The sequence below is a fragment of the Mustela nivalis genome, assembly GCF_964662115.1.
Source record: "Mustela nivalis genome assembly, chromosome: 1".
Lineage (NCBI taxonomy): Eukaryota > Metazoa > Chordata > Mammalia > Carnivora > Mustelidae > Mustela > Mustela nivalis.
The window spans coordinates 160022910-160042960 of NC_139020.1; the positions used below are offsets into that span (position 1 = coordinate 160022910).

Consider the following 20051-nt stretch of genomic DNA (forward strand, 5'->3'; position numbering starts at 1 on the left):
GGGGACTCCCAGCTCTCCTCCAACCTCGCCGGTTAAGCCCGGCTCCCACGGCCAACCGCAGGAACCGGCTGGGGCCGGCTTATTCCCGCTGGGCTGGCAGAGTCCCAGGGAGCGTGAGGTGCCCGTGTCGATACCGCAGGAACCAGAACTTAGGGCATCAGGTCATTGTAGGGATAGAAGGAAACATTCTCTTTACTTCGCAGCGAGGGCAACCGCCTCGAGAGCTTTGGGGCAAAAATTGAGAAACAATCAGGAAATCTTCCATGAATCACACAAGTCACTGTCATACTTAAGTGGGCACCAAAATGCGACTTTCCAGGGTTTTCACCTACTGCTCCACCCTCAAATCTGAATTTTTTTTTAAAGATTTTATTTATTTATTTGATAGAGATAACAAGTAGGCAGAGAAGCACACACAGAGAGAGAAAAGGAAACAGGCTCCCTGCCAAGCAGAGAGCCCAATGCGGGGCTCGATCCCATGACCCTGGGATCATGACCTGAGCCGAAGGCAGAGGCTTTAACCCACTGAGCCACCCAGGCACCCTCAAATCTGAATTTCTAAGGGTGAGGCCTAGATTCTTTTTTTTTTTTTTTTTAAAGATTTTATTTATTTATTTGACAGAGAGAAATCACAAGTAGATGGAGAGGCAGGCAGAGAGAGAGAGGGAAGCAGGCTCCCTGCTGAGCAGAGAGCCCAATGCGGGACTGGATCCCAGGACCCTGAGATCATGACCTGAGCCACCCAGGCGCCCCAAGGCCTAGATTCTTTAAAAACAGACTTTGCAGGTTTATTTCTTCCATGAAATTAGCAAAGCCACCTGGCTTGAGTTTAACAGCAGCTGAGGTGGCCTCTGAGCCTGCTCCCTTGGGACATAAAGTAAAGATTTCTGCATCTTCAGCCATCAGAGTGCTCTCTAAGGGCTGTTCTTCCCCTCTGTGCATTCACTAAATTGGACTGAATTGAGAGCAGGCAAACCCCAGTGCACATGCTAAGGAACACCCAAATAATCCACCCAAACCCTCTGAGGGCTCCATTCATCGCCTAGAGGAGGGAGACAGTGAGGATGCCAAGAACAGGGGCATGACATGACCTTAGTGCCTGCTGTCATCCCCTCAGCAAACCTGCGCCACTCCTATTCCTGGGGCTTGGAGAGCAGTGGAAGTGGTCTGACCTCAAGTACAGAAACCAAAAGGCTATGGATGTGAAGCAGACAGAGCAGGTGTTCTTGGCGGCTCAGAAGGGGGAAGAAGAAATTGGTGCCCTGAAGCATGAGTCTGCAGAAGTAGCAACCATTCAATAAATACATGCTGATTTATTTATATGGATAAGATGGTTTTCTGGGGATAAACTCAGGAGGAGTGCGAGCATTTTATTCATTTGTAATGTCCCTACCCTGACAGGCCCGGCAGCAGGTTCTAGGACAAGCTAAAATCATCCCCTATTTAAAAAAAGAAAAAAACGTTACCCCCTGGCAGTCCTGGGGCAGGGGTTAAATTAAAAAAAAAAAAAAAAATTTCCCCAGTGATTTCTAATTGTTTTTGATACAGAGCCTTGGGAAGGAGTTTCCACTGGATTCAGGATGAAGGCATGACTTCTGCATAGTGTTGGGGAGAAAAGGGTAGGAGTAGGACTCATGCAGCCTGGCCTCTTAGCCCACAGACGCCAAGATGATGTCTACCGGCAACTCCTCTGAACTTCTGGCTGTCACCTGCATTGTTACTGTGTCCAAAAGCAGCAGTCGGGAGCGCACCAAGATGTCATGACCTCCCCGGAACACACCTAAAGGGAAGACAGAAATAGAGGTGTGTAAGAAAGAAGTAAGCTGCAGAGTGTAGGCTGAGGGTGGCATTTGCAGCAACTGATCAAGGCAGCTGTGGTGTAGTGAAATGGGAATAGACCTGGAAACAGGGGAGCTGGGCTGAAATCCCTAAGTGAGATCTTGTACAAGTCACTTTACCTCTCTGAGCCACAGTATCCTCAACTACAGAGTAGAGGAGATAATATACTAACCATTTTTATATTTTTTTAAGCTTTGCCAGGTGCAAATGAATTAATGAACACACAAAGCTTCTATCTGGCATCATGGAGGCTCTCATGCCTTTGGCTAAATCTAAGAGCGCAGATGTAGGGACAGCCCCTCCATGACAAAACCGCATCGCAGGTGTCTGCGAGACCCAGGGGACTGTTTCAGCATGGCCAGAAACATCCGCTTGGGGTCTGTCAGCTGTGAGCAGGGCACTGAAGAAGAGCTGCCTCCCAACCCTGTTTATAAACACTCAGGAAAAAAAAATCCCCCATTTCCTTTTGTTCAATTTTAGGTGTGACAACTGTATTGCTGCTATTATCTCTTAGAGAAACATACAGAGACATTTACATACAAAATGCTGGATCTGGAATTTTCTTTAAAATAACCTGGGGTGGGGACTAGTGGGTGGGGTGGTATAGATGCTGTTAGTTGTTGAAGCTGGAAGATGAGCTCATGAAGGTTCATTGTACTATTTGATTTTTGTGTAAGTTTGAAAATTTCCATGTTGACTTCTTAAAGTCCCAATCCTATTATTAGAAAAGACCAACCAACCCGGTAGAAAATTAGAGAAAGGTTATAGAAATAATTTGTTGAAAAAGAAATATAAATGACACACATATATGGGAAGATACTTAACTTCATTCAATACACAAGAAATGTAAAAGAAAAACTCCACCCAGACTGGCAAAGATCATTTGATAAGGATTTGATAATATACTGTGTATATTACTGATTACTTTATTACACTGAAAATATACTATGTTGTCCACAATGTGAAAGGAAAGGAATACAGTTCCTATGGAAGGCAACTAGAAATTTTTATCAAAATGAGCAAAGCAATTTATCAAAATGAGAAATGCACTTTGACTTGGTAATGCCTTGATTAATTTATCCTATAGATATCCTCAGGGCATACATCAAAATAAAGTATGTGTATATATGTGTATGTATATGATTATTCACTGTAGCATTTTTGAAAAAGCAAAAGCCTGGGACAACCTAAACATTCATCAATACAGGCTGATTCTATAAAATATGGTATACCCATAGAATAGAATACAAGAAAGCTACAAAAAGGGAGGATTCACTTTGGGATGATAAAAAAAAAATCCTGGAGAAGGACAGTGTTGATAACTGCACAGTAACACAGACATACTTACTGTCACTGAGCTGTGTACCTGAGCTCAAAAGGATACATTTTTTATTATGTAGATTTTACCACAATTGAAGAGGAAACTCTATGTATTCTTCCATTTATTTATTTTTAAAGATTTTATGTATTTATTTGACACAGAGAAATCACAAGTAGATGGAGAGGCAGGCAGAGAGAGAGAGAGGGAAGCAGGCTCCCTGCTGAGCAGAGAGCCCGATGCGGGACTCGATCCCAGGACTCTGAGATCATGAACTGAGCCGAAGGCAGAGGCTTAACCCACTGAGCCACCCAGGCGCCCCTCTTCCATTTATTTTTAATGTAATTTCCACCCACAACGTGGGGCTCAAACTCATGACCCTGAGATCAAAGTCACACGCTCTACCGACTGAGCCAGCCAGGCATAGGAAAGATCTGTCAAGTGAAGCGCTGTATACACCATTTGCACATAAACATTTGAGTTAAAATAGGGAAATGTGTACATGTTAGCATTCATATCCATAAGATTACTGGAAGGATATACCGATATATTGTTTATAATAGCAGTGCCGATCGCCTGTCAGAATGGAACTAGATGACAGGCAGCAAGGGTCAAAGGATAAGTCACTGCTGGTTTTTTTTTTTTTACTTTGTGAATTTTCAGTGATGTGACTTTGAATCCCTGTGTTCCCAGTGGGAGCCCTCAACCCAGGATGCTGTGGCATCCAGGCTGTGAGCTACACAGGCCCTTCCCACCTAGAAATACTGCTTACCAGCCAGGAGCAACGTATGGGTGTTCTTGTTATCTGGCACTTTGTCTGACCTCTCACAAGGGTGCATTCCCAGGAATTTCACGATATTGCCCACAGCCTCTGTAGGAAGAAATCGTAGCATCATTAAACCACATCTCGTTTCCCCTTTGTACCATGCCCCCATCCCCTAAGGCTGCTCTAAGGGGACTTTTTGGCTTATTTATTTATTTTTTAATCTCTACACCCAACATGGGGCTCAAACTCTTGACCCTGAGATCGAGAGTTGCACGCTCTTCCACTGAGCCAGCCAGGTACTCCTCTAAAGGGCTTTTCATAAAATGGCATCCTTCAGATGTGCTCTTGACAGGGCCCAGGATCTCTGGGGGGCAAAGGCCAGCAGGAGTGAAAGGGGAGGATACATTTCAACAGTAGCCAACGATTTTTACCTTCAAGTGTCTTGATGGTAGACAAGGTGAATGTTTCCTCCTTCTCGAACTCATCCCCTACCTCATCCCACGCTGCTTCAAAGTTCAGCTTCATGACCTTCTGGATGTGATCAGCGACAGTGACTTCCAGATCTTCCAGCTGGGAAGATGGAGGTGAAGTCAGGCACACACACCCAGGGGAATGAGTTCCTGCTCTGCACACCTCTGCTTTGAACTCACTGCTCATCCCTTTCTGCCACGTATCCAGCAGGTGCTGACTAGGCACTGAGCACGGTGCTCGGCTCTGGGGACACACGATAAACTGGATATCTGTCCTTCAAGTGCTCATAGCTAAGTGGTGTCCTTTCAATAGAAATGCCCTGACCCAAGTACTCACCTGAGGATGTCAGCTTAGGGATCACAACCCTTCTGAAGCCTTCCTAGAGTCAGTGTCTCAAGGATCCAGAAGGTCTGCCTCCGATGGCTCTATCACTCCTGACTCAGTAGATCCCACCTTCTGCCTCAGCTGTGTTCTCTGAGCCTGACATATTCTAGACCCCACCTCCATCACAGCTGTGTCCTCCCTGAACATGACATACAGTATTACACCCCACCTTGGACTGACAGCATATTAACATTCCCCATTTACTCACCCACCTAACCTTCACTGAGCCCCTACTCTTGGGAACGTTTAAGGTGTGCCTAAGTAGTACTCAGCACCCACAGCAGAAGCAATGCCTCAGGGCCAGCTGTCCCAAAAAGCTCACTTGCTCCTAGGGCAATTCCTGATCTTAACGTCACTGCTGGCTCATGGCCCCTCAACAATGGCTCCAGTGTGACAGTGGGGAATATCAGTTGTGTTCCACGGTAACTTTTCCTCTACTTATGAGGAGTTTGAACAATCTGCATCCCCAGTCTGAGTATAACAGTCTGTCCTCAGATGGCACTGAGCCACTGCCCCATGGTCAAACCCCAGAGGGATCCTGCACTCAGCTCCATCCAAGCTCAGAAAACTGGAATTAGAAGTCATCTGAGTGCATGAAAGGTCAACTCAACAGATGCAAACCAATCCATCTTCTCTAGAAAGCAATTTGATAACACGAGTCAGTCTTAAAATCGTGCTTATCCTTTGACCCAATTTTTTTACTTCCAGGAATCTAAGGAAATAATCTGAAATGCAGATAAAAATATGGACCCAAAGGGATACTTAATGAAGCTTTTACCGTGAAATTTGGAAGCCCAAATGCCCAACATAGAGGGAATAAAGGTCAAGTGTGTTATCTCTATATATCAGAGTATTTTTCAAGTCATGAAAAACTTTATGTATGAAGTATTTGTAAACACAGGGGAAAACACATTACAGTTTTAAGTGGAAACAGCAAGATACATAATGTCCAGAATGACCTCAGTTATACAACTCCTCCCCACTCCTCCACATAACTCCCAAGGACTATGAGTAATGTTTTCCTGTTTGCTCATATCCAAGTATGTATTTTCCAAGTTTTCTTTTTTTTAAAGCATGTACTCTTTTTAAGTTTTTAAAAAAACTTTCTTTCAAAAAGCCAAAAATAGAAAGAAAAAGCTTCAAGTCTAGTTGTTAGCTCCTGGAGGGGGTTGCTTTACAGCCTCGGACACAAAAATGAATCTCTTGACACCAGCTTCTTACCACATATTCATCTTCATAGCCTTCATCATCGGTCTCCCCAGTGGTGGGGTCACAGTCCTTGACAGTGAACTTCATCATGCAGCTGAATGTGCAGGCCACTGCAGGGAAGAGAGGCTGGGTAGTCCCTAGTCACTGCAGCGGACAGCTCCTCCGTAGGGCAGGTGGCCATGGCCAGTTTCCCAGGCCTCTGTTATATTATCAGTAATAGCAACCTCACAAGTAGCCATCCAACCCCACAAATCTGGACAGAAGATACCAACTCATGGAAGGGAAAAAGAGTCAAGTCATGGGTCTCAGGAGCCCCCTCAGGGGGAATAAAGAGGAAAAGGAGAGGTGCCACAGGATGGCTAAGCCTGTGCCACAAATGTCAACTGTCCGAGGCCTGGAAAAAGACGCTGGTGGGTCCCTCGGAAGGAGTGGAGTTGGGGTGTTTCAGGCTTTGTGCCTTTGTATTCTCATGGTGAAATGAAAGCACTGCTAGTTGAGGACCAGAGAGATCTGGGTCTTGCCTCTTACCAGCCACATGAACTTAGGTGACTCATCTACCCTGAATCTCAGTCTTTTCATCTAGGGATAGGGAGAGCAGTACTCATCCCCCTAGGTCTTCCATGAAGGTGAAATGGGATGATACATGACAAGTTCCCAGGACTTGGCCTTTCTTCTTCTTCAAAGAGTGAAATCAAGGAGTTGAAGCTCTCATAGAAGACAAATGTCTGGTGTACAACCAGCCCACCCCATATGGATCCCAAGGGCTCCCACAAGGCCAGGGTGGTTTCTGGAGAGGTGCTCACCAGCTGTAGGGTCCTCCTTGGGCAGTGCGACCAATGTGTAGCAGGTCCCAGGCTGGTTGTAGGGTAGGCTTCGGGCAGGCACATAACAGAGCACCTCATAGGCTTCAGTGGGCTCCATCTGCACTGTGACGTTCTCCAAAGTCTGGTCGTTGAGTGTGTTTGTGCAGTCAAACTGAAGCAGGGAGGAGAGGGGTTGCTTAGACACAGCTCTAGGTCCAAGAGTTGCTGGAGAGGAAGAGCCCAGAGGGCTCACCCCAATTCCTATTCCAGTACCCTTGCGGTCTCCCTGTCCCTGTGCTGACACACAGGACCGAGAGGTCCTGCGTCAAGGCTACAAGACACATAAAAGCTGGTGACAGGACCTATCATCATGTTAAGCTCCTGACCAACTCCGTGTGGGACCTTATAGGACCCGTCATACTTGGGACCACTATCTAGCCTAATGTCCCAGCAAGGCCTCAGCCCTCCCTGCTCACCTGGAACACCATGTGGTCAGTGAAGGTGTGTTTGGTGCAGCGGATGACATACTCAGTCTCTGATTCAGTGAGGGCCACAGGCTCAGGAGACGACTTGAAGAGGGGCCCCAGCCCGTGGAACTCTGGCACTGCCGCCAACTGCTCTGAAAGTCATAGGCCACAAGTTCACTTAGCCTTTCAATTCCCAGACCAACCTGTGATGGTTTCTAATAAATGCTCATGGCCAATTTTCCAGGTCTTTCACCCTACTGAGATGGACAGCTATGCATATACAATGACAGGGTACTCGCTATTTCCCAAATACACCAATGCATTTTCTCCTTTTGTTAACTTTCTTCAAGTTGTACCACCCGCCATGAATACTCTCTTCCCCTATGTCTCACAAAAGACCTCAGCCCCAGGAAACTGACTGGGAGACCCCAATGGCCTAGGCCTAATCCTATTGGAGACTCCTACAACTTTAGAAGCTCAGCAAAGATTCTTTTTTTTTAAAATTTTATTTATTTGACAGAGAGAGAGATCACAAGTAGGCAGAGAGGCAGTCAGAGAGAAGGGGGGAAGCAGGCTCCCTGCTGAGCAGAGAGCCCGATGTGGGGCTTGATCCCAGGACTCTGGGACCATGACCTGAGCCGAAGGCAGAGGCTTAACCCACTGAGCCACCCAGGCGCCCCCTCAGCAAAGATTCTTAAAAGGAAAACTCTCAAGATGAGACAAATGATGTCCTAGTCACAGAATCAGGCAAAAGAACAAACTATACACTTGTTAGTTAAGATAAATGGCCAGTAAGGAGAAGTTTCAGATTCAGACTTGCAGAAAACCTTACTTCAAGTGGTCTGTGGGCATCTAGTAAGGCCTATCCTTATACCCCAAAGCCAGGTTCCAGCACTGGGCTGGGTCCTCTGGCCCACAGGCCCCCACCCTGGCCCATCCAGGTGAAGGAGGCCTCTGGCAGCAGTCTGCACACGATGTCTGCCTATGATGGCTATGCCTACTGCCCTCTTCTCCATTCTACAGCAGGGGCAGCATTTCTCAAACTACAATCATGGATCACCCTTGTCAGAATTAGCTGGGGTGGGGGCTGGTCCAAAAAACTCAAATTCCTGGCCTGTCCTAAATAAGCTCTATCTGAATCTCTGGATTTGGGACTCAGGAATCTGCATTTCTAAGATATTTTCTCAGATGATTCTGAAGGCACTGATATTTGAAGACCACCGCTCTGAGATTTTTTTTTAAAAGATTTTATTTATTTATTTGACAGACAGAGATCACAAGTAGGCAGAGAGGCAGGCAGAGGGTCGGGGGGAGCAGGCTCCCTGCTGAGCGGAGAGCCCGATGTGAGGCTCGATCCCAGGACCCTGGGGTCATGACCTGAGTGAAGGCAGAGGCCTTAACCCACTGAGCCCCCCAGGTGCCCCCACTGCTCTAAGATTTTTAACTTGTCTTCCCAGTTAAATTGAACTCTGTACGGACAGGAATTGTACCCTGAGGCCAGGGATCTGATATTTTGCCCTGAACTTAGTAGGTACTCAATTTATGTTTCAAGGGTAGAGACAGAAAGTAAGCATTATTATTATTACTTTGCTTTTTCTTTGTGACTACTTCAGTCTTCTGCTACCCGAAGGTGTGCATCTGATGAACACCAGGCACTAAGAAGCCCAGAAACAGCCAGCTTTGATTTCAGCAGGCACTTTTGGGCCATCATGATCATCAGGCACCAGAGTGTTTCTCTAAGGGAATTTTATTTCACTGGACACCAAGTTAAAGATCTGACACTAAACTATCCTGGGGGATTCTGCTAGAAGCTATCAGTTAATACCTCTGAGTTTCCAACTCTTCACCAATAAAATAGGTATAATAATCTCGCTCACAGGATTGTTGTGAAGATAAATGAAGCAATCAAAGTTCCTAGAACTGAACAGGTAATCAATAAATGCTAGGCTTTGAAATATTGTTTAAAGGTGAAATTGAGGGCGCCTGGGTGGCTCAGTGGGTTAAAGCCTCTGCCTTCGGCTCAGGTCATGATCCCAGGGTGTGGGATCGAACCCCGCATCGGGCTCTCTGCTCAGCAGGGAGCCTGCTTCCTCCTCTCTCTCTGCCTGCCTCTCTGCCTACTTGTGATCTCGGTCTGTCAAATAAATAAATAAATAATCTTAAAAAACAAAAAACCCAAAACTTAAAAAAAAAAAAAAAGGTGAAATTGATACCCTCTAAGAGACTTAGGAGCCTTCCTTCAAAGATGTGGCAGAATGGTGGCCCCAAGATGTGCATAAGCTAACTCCCAGAACCTGCAAGTACATTTTATCACATGGTAAAAGCGACTTTGGAGATAAGATTAAGTTGGATCTTGAGATGGGGAGATTATCCTGGATTATCTGGTGGACCCAATGTAATGACAAGAGAAGGAGGCAGAAGGCTCAGAGTCAGATTTGAAGAGGCCACACTGGCTGTGAAGGTGGAGGAAGGGGTCACCAGGAGAGGAATGGAGGAGGCTAGTTTCTTTTTCTAGAAACTAGAAAAAGCAAAGACACCATTCTTTTCCAGAGCCTCCAGAGGGAGCTCAGCACTGCCAACAGAGTGGAACCCATTTTGGACTTCAGCCCTCATAACTGTAAGATAATATATACATGTTGTGCTAATGCACTAAGTTTGTGGCGATCTGTGGTAACAGTAAAAGGAAAAGTAATACAGAAAGAAAAATTTTGTGTTAAGAGTGATCCCAGTTAGCTCTGGATCCTAGTTTTGCTGAATCTGAAAGATAAGAGAAGACAAGATTCTTGAATGGAATAGAATGGGGGGAGGATTTAATTTAATTCAACAATTGGGAACTTTCTATGAGGAAGAAAGGCACCGTGCCAAAAGCTACGATAGAGCATATAAAGGACAGAACCTGTGAAAAATCAGACAGAACTAGTTAAGAGAAACAAGAAGAGCTGGAGTAGAAGTGATGAGCATAGGAGACACTTCAAGAAGGAAGAGGGGCATGTATTAGTCCTGGAAGGTGGGAATTTAGTAGATTATATGTAGAATTTAGTAGATTATATGGTCTGGCAGTTAGACACACAGCCTCTGCCCTTAAAAAGATACAAGACCACAGGGATAGATAAATACCTAAACAAAACATTCCCAGACAATGTGGACTGAATGCCTCTGGAAACCAAGAAAAAGCACTAGGGCCTCTGGATCCCAGCTATACTGAATCTGACACTCAGTAGCCTGAAGCTGGCTCTAGGGGCCTGAGCCCTCAGAACCAAGGCTGAGTGGCAGCTCTGAGTCAGGCTGATGTGAATCTTAATTCCAACCCCTCTACTTTCTTGCTGTGCAACCTCAGCTATTTCACTTTCTCTCTCTGAACTTCCAGTTCCTCCAATACCAAATGGACCCGCTAACTTCCACCTGAGGGTCAAATGTGCTGTCTAAAGTACTCTCAGGGCCCAGCACTCGAGTAAGAACTGCTGCTGAGGGGCGCCTGGGTGGCTCAGTCAGTTAAGCGTCCGCCTTCAGTTCAGCGTCCTGGGATCAAGCCCCACATCGGGCTCCCCGCTCAGCAGGGAGTCTGCTTCTCTCTCTCCTTCTGCTCCTCCCCACTGCTCATGCTCACTCTCTCTCAAATGAATAAATAAAATCTTTAAAAAAAAAAAAGTAAGAACTGTTGTTGATTGAGTCTCTTCTAATACCCCTGAGGAGAGCAACTACCCTAAAGCTGAGGAGAACAAGCCCAGGTCTTGAGAGCCCCACCAAGCACTGCTACTCACCCTGGAAGATCTCTTGCCGGGTGGCTGCCACTTTCTCGGGCTGCTTAGTGGCTGTGATGGGGGTACTTTCTGCAGAAGCAAACATACGTGGTGACCAACAACTCCAGTAATGGGACAGTGCGGTGTTGACCACAGAGCTGTTGCTTAGGGATTATAACTTCCAACCCTGCTGAGAGCGTGAATGTGTGAGAGTACACAACATGTGAGAAAGAGAGTGAGTGTTCATGTGCCTGTGTCTCCGTTTCCTGGAGCCAGACGGAGAAAGGATTTTCCCATCCTCTTGGTACAATCCCCCCTATCCTGCCTAGGTTTAGTGGCTTCATGGCCCATGCAGACCCTCCAACAGAGGCCTGGACCTGAAGGCCTCCAAAAGCACAGGTATTACGTACCTGTTCTCTGTTCTGCCATTGGTGTGGTCGCTAGGGGCACAGACTTGAGGTCAAAAGGTTTTTCTGATGGTTCTAGAGTGTACTGCTGCAGGGCTCTCTCCAGACCAGGGATGGAAACAGTCAGACCTAGAAGCCAGTACGAGAGAGAGACTGTCTGAACACAAGAGAGAACGAGCACCCAGAATCCCCCACAAAAGACTGAGGCCCTGGGATCTAGGTCGTGTGATCCTAGACTACTGAGAAAACCACTTAACCCTCTGGGCCTCCACTTTTTCATCTATATGCTCCTTCTCACAGCTGGTATGGGGATAAATGTATGTAAAAGAGAGACTTACGGAGAACAGAGTATTCTGCAAAGAGAGGTTTTTTATTAATGACTAGTGTTTCAATTCACCGAGCCGTTTCCACCCACACTGGTGTGAACCACAAGATTCTAGATCTTCTGAGGTTATGGTGATGCCATGAAGTTGCCATGAGAGTCTAGCCACAAGTGTCTTGCCTCAAACTTCGTTCTTCAGGGAGTGTGCGCCTGCTCCAGAGTGGCAAGAAGGGCCACAGCCCTGGGACGGGGCCAAGTCAAAGACAGCTAGTGAGACTCACCATTTAGGATATAGCCCGCATTGAGGGCCTTCTGCTTCTGCTCCAGGACATTGAGATAGAAGGTGGCTCGGTCCCTTACTTCGTTGTCATCGTCCATCACACACCTGCAGCCAGAACACACAGAACTCCTGACTGGGGCCCCCAAGGGTGGCGGGAGGGATGCTGCAAGGCTTCCTCAGCCTTCCTCAAATTAGTCAGAGAAACCAAATTTCTTAAAGCTCAGTCCCCAGATGTGAGATCCGGGCATCAAACGCACAGAAAAGCCCATGACATTCTAACTAACTACGTAAGGGGTGGCCATATTCATATTCCCTGGGTCCTCTCCCTAAAGTCCACCTACTGAGGGAGGCAATCTTCTATATCCAGTGACATGTCAAAAAAAAGAATTTAATATGACCCAACAATTCTCTTCCTGGGTGTATCTTCATAAGAAGAGATGACACAGGTCACACAAAAACTTGGGCATGAATGTTCACAACAGCATTATTTGCAAGAGCCAGAAAGTGGAAACATCCCAATGTCTGTCAATTGGTGAATAACTAAAATGTGGTCTACCCGTACAATGAATTCTTTGGCCATAAAAAGGAATGAAGTACTGGGACATGTTATAGCATGGATGAACCCTGAAAGGAACATCATGAAAAAGCCGAACACACGAAAAGCCGTAGATTATGAATGCATTCCTATGAAATAACCAGAAAGGGCAAATCTGTAAAGATAGAAAGTAGATTAGTGGTTGTCTAGGGCTAGGTGGGGAAATGCTGGGGAAAGAGTGAGGGCAAAGCGACTAGTAATGGATATAGAGTTTCTCTTTCTATCTCCACCCTCACCAGCTAACCAGCAAAAGAGCCAAGGACGCACAGCTGAAAACATCAGACCTCATACATTGCAAAAAAAAACCCCACAGGAACCAAGGAGTCTTAGTGCTGGAACACATACCCACAGTGAGAAAACTGCCCTAGCCCAACAGACATTTTCTCTGCTCTGTAAGCACCACGGACATAGGGTTTCTATTAGGGAAGATAACAATGTTTTAAACTGGGGTGCCTGGCTGGCTCAGTGATTAAGTGGCGGCCTTTGGCTCAGGTCATGATCTTGGGGTCCTGGGATCGAACCCTGCTTGGAGCTCCCTGCTGGGCAGGGGGGCCTGCTTCTCCCTCTCTTCCTGGGGTCCTGGGATTGAACCCTGCCTGGAGCTCCCTGCTGGGCAGGGGGGCCTGCTTCTCCCTCTCCTCCCCACTTGTGCTCTCTCCCTTGCTCTCTCTCTTTCTCTGTCAAATAAATAAGATCTTAAAAAAAAAAAAAATATATATATATATATATATATATATTTTTTTTTTTTTTGGTGGGCAGCAAAGTTTACTGAGTGAAAGTTAAGTTTATTGAGTGAGAATACAAAGCTCCTGAAGAGGGAGGGGACCCGAGAGGGTTGCCTTAAAAAAAAAGAAGTCTTAAACTTAGATTATGGTGATGGTTACACAGCTCTGGGAATATACAAACACCATCACATTATACATCTTAAATCGGTGAACTTTATGGCTTACAAAATATGTCAGTAAAGCTATTTTAAAGAAAGAAAATAACTTAAAAAAAAAAAGAGGGGTGCCTGAGTGGTTCAGTGGGTTAAGCCTCTGCCTTCAGCTTAGGTCATGATCTCAGGGTCCTTGGATTGAGCCCCACATCGGGCTCTCTGCTCAGCAGTGAGCCTGCTTCCCCACCTCTCTCTGCTTGCCTCTCTGCCTACTTGTGATCTCTCTCTCGGTCAAATAAATAAATAAATAAATAAATTTAAAAAATCTTAAAAAAGAAAAGAAAGAAAGAAAGAAAAACTCAACAGTGGTCCCAGAATTTTTACAATACTGTTTTTTCACGCTTTTCTGTGCTTTCTATTTTTTTCCCCTACAATCCAAAGTTGTATAACTTCTCTCCCCTGGGGAACACGGTCATCCCTCAGGGAACTCTGGCTCATACTCACCTCTTCAGCAACACCAAGATACTGGGTAACATCTCTTCATTCTGGGCTCCAAATTTGGCCAGAGCACTCACAGCACCTGTATTTATGAAGCAAATACGATTTACCCAATGTATCTGACAGCTCATAGCTTGGACACTTTCAGTGCTTAGAATGGGTTTTTGAGCAGAAGAGCCCCAGAGCCAAGCAGTCTCTAGTGTATAGGCCCAAACCTGCCAAGAATGCAATGAGTGGCTCTGTGTGGACCTCCATTGGGCCTTAACTACCTCATCCGCTTCAGGGAGAAGGCAGCCCCTTCTTTAGGTTCCAGAAGAAATTTCAGCATTGACTATGATGAGACCACAGAAGCTAGCCACATACAGGCTGCTCAGCTTGTATATCCAAATGGCCTCAACTCATAGTTATGAGCCTCTGGATTAATATAAATGAAAAAATGAACTATTATTTATGAATATTAATTGCTGAAATAAGAAAAATCTGCCCAGGGTGCCTCGGTGGCTCAGTGGGTTAAGCCGCTGCCTTTGGCTCAGGTCATGACCTCAGGGTCCTGGGATCGAGTCCTGCATCGGGCTCTCTGCTCAGCGGGGAGCCTGCTTTCCCTCTCTCTCTCTGCCTGCTTCTCTGTTTACTTGTGATCTCTCTCTGTTAAATAAATAAATAAATAAAATCTTTAAAAAAAAAAAAAGAAAGAAAGAAAAATCTGCCCAGTGGGGGCATAAGAAAAAAAGGAAAGAAAATTTAAAATAAAATTAAGAATATGATGGTTACACATTGAATTGTACACTCAATTCACACTCAGAGTGTAAATTTTGGGGCGCCTGGGTGGTTTAGTTGGTTAAGCATCCATCTCTTAATTTTGACTCAGATCATGATCTCAGGGTTGTGCGATGGAGCCCTGCATCAGGCTCTGCACTGGGTATGGAGCCTGCTTAAGTCTCTCTTTCTCCCTCTGCTCCCCCAACCTTTTTAAATTTTTCAATAAGATTTTATTTATTTGTCAGAGAGAGCAAGAGAGCACAAGCAGGAGAAGGGGCAGACAGAGGAAGAAGGAGGCACCCTGCTGAGCAAGGAGACTGATGTGGTACTCGAACCCAGGACTCTGGAATCACGACCCGAGCCAAAGGCAGATACTTAACCAACTAAACCACCCAGGCATCCCATGCTCCCTTTCTTAAAGAAAAAGAAAAAAAAAAAGAGTGAATTTTCCAATATGTGAATGATATCTCTCTCAATAAAGCTACTTAAAAAAAAAAAAACTAACAAAACAAAACAAAACCCAAAAAACAAGCAAGAAAGAAAAGAAAGTTAAAAACCTTAAGTCAGTAACAAAAATCAGAGAGCTAAAGAGTCACTCAACTGAGTGATACCCAAGCATCTATGGTCCTTCCCACAATGTTAGAACTCACCGAGCTTGTGAGGCAAGAACACAGACTGCCCGTGGGCTGGGGCTCAGCTCCCTTTGGCAGGCTACCTGTTCAAGCAGCAGCTAAGAGCCCCTGTTCCGCCCTAACTCATACCCACCTGCCCGGACCTCCTCATGCTCCAAGACCACGCGATTATAAATGAAGCGGATGTACTTGGAGGGGTTGTTGGTCTTGGGCCCCTCCTGGCCTAGAAGATGCAGGATGCGGGTGGCCAGCACGGTGAACTCGCAGTCCTCAATGAATTCGCACAGGTGTGACAGCCCGGTCTCCTTGCTCTCCGTGTTCTCCTCAATGATGCTGATGATGCAGTCCACGATGGCCCGCTTGTACTCAAAGCCCCCCTACAGCAAGAAGGGCTAAGCTGAGCAAGGAGGCTGCTCTTTCCAGAAATGAGCTGTAAGGCCCAGCACCTAACTGGGACCGGGGACAGCAGTCCAAACACAGACCCTGGAGGCAAGGGACCTGGCTCTCGGGGCCTCTATCTTACTTTTTGTGTAAAACATAAGGTGTGGACTGAATGCTCACTGGGGTCCTTCCAGATCTAATAGTAGATAGTTTAATAGACACATTTTGGATTTCACTTTTCTTCCCAACTTTGAAGTAAAAGGCAGACTGGGTGGTACAAATGCTATGGAAAATAGTACAGGGATTCCTCGGAAAATTTTAGAAAACAGAATTACCATATGATCTGGCACTTCTGCTTCTGGGTATATACTCAAATAGAAAGCAGGGTCTTGAAAAGAGTTTTACACCCACATTCATAACCCCATTATTCATAATCGGCAAAAGGTGGAAGCAACCAGTGTCCATCAACGGATGAATGGATGAACAAAATGGGGTCTATCCATAACATGGACTATTCAGCCATAAAGGGAAGGAAATTCTCTTAAGTCCTATAACATGGATGAAACTCAGCAACATTTATACCAAGTGAAGTAAGCCAGTCACAAAAAAACAAATACTGCATGATTCCACTTCCATGAAATATCTAGGGTATCAAACTTAGAGAGACAAAAAGAAAGGTGGTTTCTGGAGACAGACAACAGGCAGAGGGAAATAGAAAGTAATTGTTTAATAGGCACAGAATTTCAGTTTTACAAGATGAAAAGTTCTGGGTATTAGCTCTACGACAATGTGAATATATTTAACTATATTGAACTAGACACTTAAAAGGTCTAGGATGATAAATTTTATGTCATGTGTATTTTGTCACAATTGAAAAACAAGAAACAAAAACCAAAAAAACCCAAACAGAATGGGTCAGCAGAGAGCCAGAAGACCCCAGAACCAAATCTGTGCTCTGCAACTTACAGACTCTAATGAAAGAGGTGGCGACTGAGGTGCCCACAGGTATCAGGCATGTAATCTGGCAATGGAAGGGGAGTGGTTCGGAGGGGTGAGGCACTGCACAGTGCTTGTCACACCTAAAGAGGGAAATCATCACTCAACCCAGCATTGCCAGATCTTCCAAATTTTGTAGGAGAAACTATAAAATCTGTTGTGCTGGCATTGGTGGCTCTTTTCCTGATTTGCAAATAACGGCCACTAACTGGGCACCTGGGTGGCTCAGTTGGTTAAGCGACTGTCTTCGGCTCAGGTCATAATCCTGGAGTCCCAGGGTCGAGTTCCACATCAGGCTCCCTGCTCAGCAGGGAGTCTGCTTCTCCATCTGACCCTTCTCCTCCTCGTGCTTTCTCTCTCTCTCAAATAAATAAAATCTTTTTTTTCTTTAATAATGACTGCTAACTTGAAATATTTTTTTTAAAGATTTTTATTTATTTATTTGACAGAGAGAAAGAGAGAGGTCACAAGTAGGCAGGGAGGCAGGCAGAGAGAGAGGAGGAAGCAGGCTCTCTGCTGAGCAGAGAGCCTGACGTAGGACTTGATCCCAGGACCTGAGCCAAAGGCAGAGGCTTGACCTACTGAGTCACCCAGGCGCCCCTAACTTGCATTGTTTAAAACTTTGTACAATCACAGTACAACTTGGCTGTGGATCTAATCTGGCCCGTTTGCAGATGAGTTTGTGTTACGGCTGTGAGTTACATTCCTTGCCGAACCTCAGACATCTCCGTAGTAAGGACCATCATCAGTGTACTTACTTGCCAGGTTATTGTGAAAGGCTAAGTCAGATGCTATTTGTACAACACTGAGCTTCAGTGAGTAGGCACACCATAAACCTTCAAATGCTATTGTCAGTATCGGTTTTACAAGCCAGCCAAGCAGCACGGGGGCAGCAAGAAGCTCAGAGCAACCTCAACGAGGCTTTGCGGGCAGCTGCTCTGACTAGAGAATGACACGCCCCTGAGCATGAGCAACAGGCCCGTTTCTAGAAGACAAGGTCTCAGGGTCTGACTGTTGGAACTCTAAAGAGTAAAGGTCTTACACTTAACTGATATTTGCAACCATGAATTTTTCTTGGAGGAAAGGAGGTCTGGGAGAAAACCATGGAGTCTGGCCAGGTGACCCTAGGCAGGTCACTTCACCTGAGCCTCAGATCCCTGATTTTTAAAGGGGGAAAACGATGTCTGTTGACGAGGCCTGTTATGAGGATCACAAGATTGTATACACTCTGTAATGTCTCCAAAGTGCTGGACCCATTAGCTGAGGGTTCCCTCCCTAAGTATTAGCGCCCTCCCCCTCTCTAATATCTCAGGAGCCCCAAAGATACCCCAGGCAAGGACTCCTCACCTGCCTCAGTCCAAGGGTCCCTCTGGGCTGGGCCAAAGGGGCACCAGATACGTGGGAACCAAATCTAGCCTAAAACCCTTTGCTTCTGGTCCTCTGAATAAGCTGGTTTTGTTGAGACGCCCAAGGAAGGCAGTGTACATGAGTCACTAATTCACATGAGAAGCAAAAACAGAATGCAGCATCACATTACAAGCATCAGTTTCTGAAGAAACCAACCCTGGAGCTCCTGGAATTGCCCAGACAATTTCTGTACTAGACACCAGTGAAGAACGCAGGTTTCCCTGAGTTTGGCACAAGCATCGCCACAGGGTATCTGTTGCTCTTTAAAGCCACTGATGCGTCACTGGTTATTACTGTAATTACTAGGAATGGGTGAATGTTTACACTGTGGTTCGAGAGGAGCAGAAAGGGCCGCAGTCATCAGGAAATCCACCTGGTTAACGAGTTGATCTGGTACCCCCCCAAGAAGAGGACCTTGGCTCCAAATTGAGCATGAAGCTAGCACCAGGTCACTTCCTGCATGAGGAGAGCCGGTACACCCCAAATGCCTGTTCTTACCTCTTCCCGTAGCATGGTGAACAGGAAGTTCATGAGCACAGCATGTTTGCGAGGATACTTCTGACACAGGGCACTGATGGCCTGGACCACCACCACCTGATTCAAACAGACATGTGTGAGCAGCAGCCCTCGTGGTTGCTAAGCCCCCTAAGGTCAAGTTACTTAGTTCACTAAGTGCCAACAGACTCCTTCTTTAGGCCCAGCCAGGCCCTGGACCTAGAGGGCAAGGAGAGGGGAACTCCATCTCTACCCTCAGGGAGCATGTGATCCCTGAGCCCATCTAACTAGGTGGCATGCACACCAGTCCCAACAGCCCCAAATCCAGACTCCGGGTCCCCTACACGCTGCTTGCCTCAGACCTCACGCTAAGTGTGCAGGCCCCTCTCTCCATCCCACCTGCCCTGCTTCTCTTCCTACCTCCACCCCTATGATCTCACCCATCGGCTGTTCTGGCTCTTTGCTGGGTACGCTGGCCATGGCCTTCTCCTCTTTGCCCACAGTCGCTTGAGCAGTCCTTCCCCCTCCCGTGGATTTACCCACCTCTTCTATGCCGCTCACTCCCCAGCCTCTGTTGTCTGAGCTCAAGGCCAGTGTTTCCAAATGTTCATCAGGGAACTTCACCCGCTGGCACCTCAAGTTCAGCATGTGTGCCATCACCACCATGACCTTCTTGCTCCTCTCACCTAGGACCTGACTCTCCCTCCTTCCCCAAACTGATCAATAGCACCTTCCCTCCTCCCTCCTTCCCCAAACTGATCAACAGTACCGCCATCAGCCCATACCAGAAAACGAGAAATCACTGACATTTGCTACCTCAGCCCTCACTCTGTGCCCTGCCAACCAGCCTCCCAAAGGAACAATACGGACAAAGTCCCCGAGGCAGGCTGTGCACGTCTCCTAAGGCAGAGCCCTGTGTAGGGCAACATGCCACCCCCTCCGCCGCGTCAGCCTCACCAGCCCCTGGGTCAATCCTGGCCGTGGGGAGCAGGCCCACAGTATCTTCCTCACCCTGGGGGCAGCGGGTGTTCCAGGCACGCCCAGGTACCTTAAACTCATCTGAGATCTCTGACATGAAGGATGAGATCTGCTTCATGAGGCGGTCGATGCTGCTCTCGCTGCCAGTCTTGAGGAGCGTGGTGATAGCCAGCGTGGCGATGCTGCGGTTTGAGTCTGTCACCAGGTTCTCCAGGTCCAGATTGCAGGCTGTCACCGCGGACGGGTGCTTCATGGCCACCTGTTTGGGAGGACAGAGACAAGAAGGGACTTCTGTTATTCCTCTGGATGGCTCTGGCCTGGCCAGAGGTCCTTCGGGTGAGCCCCTCTCCCCATCAGGTAGAAAGCAACTGTGACCAGCACACACCTTTTGCCATGAAACGTCTCCAGCTGGATCAGGCCACCTCCC

General features: G+C 46.6%; 1 protein-coding gene and 2 long non-coding RNA genes across 3 annotated transcripts in view; 2 read left to right on the forward strand and 1 right to left on the reverse strand.

Annotated features, from left to right (window-relative positions):
- Positions 1 to 1603, forward strand: LOC309872820. The gene is made up of 2 exons (XR_014316121.1): positions 1 to 569; positions 757 to 1603. It is a non-coding gene; the product is annotated as an uncharacterized lncRNA (long non-coding RNA).
- LOC309872844 overlaps positions 1 to 20051 on the forward strand; it is an 802828-nt gene that overhangs the window by 298769 nt on the left and 484008 nt on the right. The window lies entirely within an intron of this gene.
- Positions 1294 to 20051, reverse strand: part of COPG1 (COPI coat complex subunit gamma 1) — a 27220-nt gene continuing 8462 nt past the window's right edge. Inside the window, exons 12-24 of the mRNA XM_082747512.1 lie at positions 19695 to 19883; positions 18650 to 18745; positions 15501 to 15744; positions 13983 to 14058; positions 12008 to 12111; positions 11408 to 11533; positions 11019 to 11087; positions 7267 to 7409; positions 6791 to 6962; positions 6000 to 6097; positions 4355 to 4493; positions 3930 to 4028; positions 1294 to 1780 (exon numbers count right to left, since the gene is read on the reverse strand). Of these exons, the coding sequence (XP_082603638.1) occupies positions 1650 to 1780; positions 3930 to 4028; positions 4355 to 4493; positions 6000 to 6097; positions 6791 to 6962; positions 7267 to 7409; positions 11019 to 11087; positions 11408 to 11533; positions 12008 to 12111; positions 13983 to 14058; positions 15501 to 15744; positions 18650 to 18745; positions 19695 to 19883 (1686 nt within the window). The 3' untranslated portion in view covers positions 1294 to 1649. The remainder of the gene's footprint in view (positions 1781 to 3929; positions 4029 to 4354; positions 4494 to 5999; positions 6098 to 6790; positions 6963 to 7266; positions 7410 to 11018; positions 11088 to 11407; positions 11534 to 12007; positions 12112 to 13982; positions 14059 to 15500; positions 15745 to 18649; positions 18746 to 19694; positions 19884 to 20051) is intronic.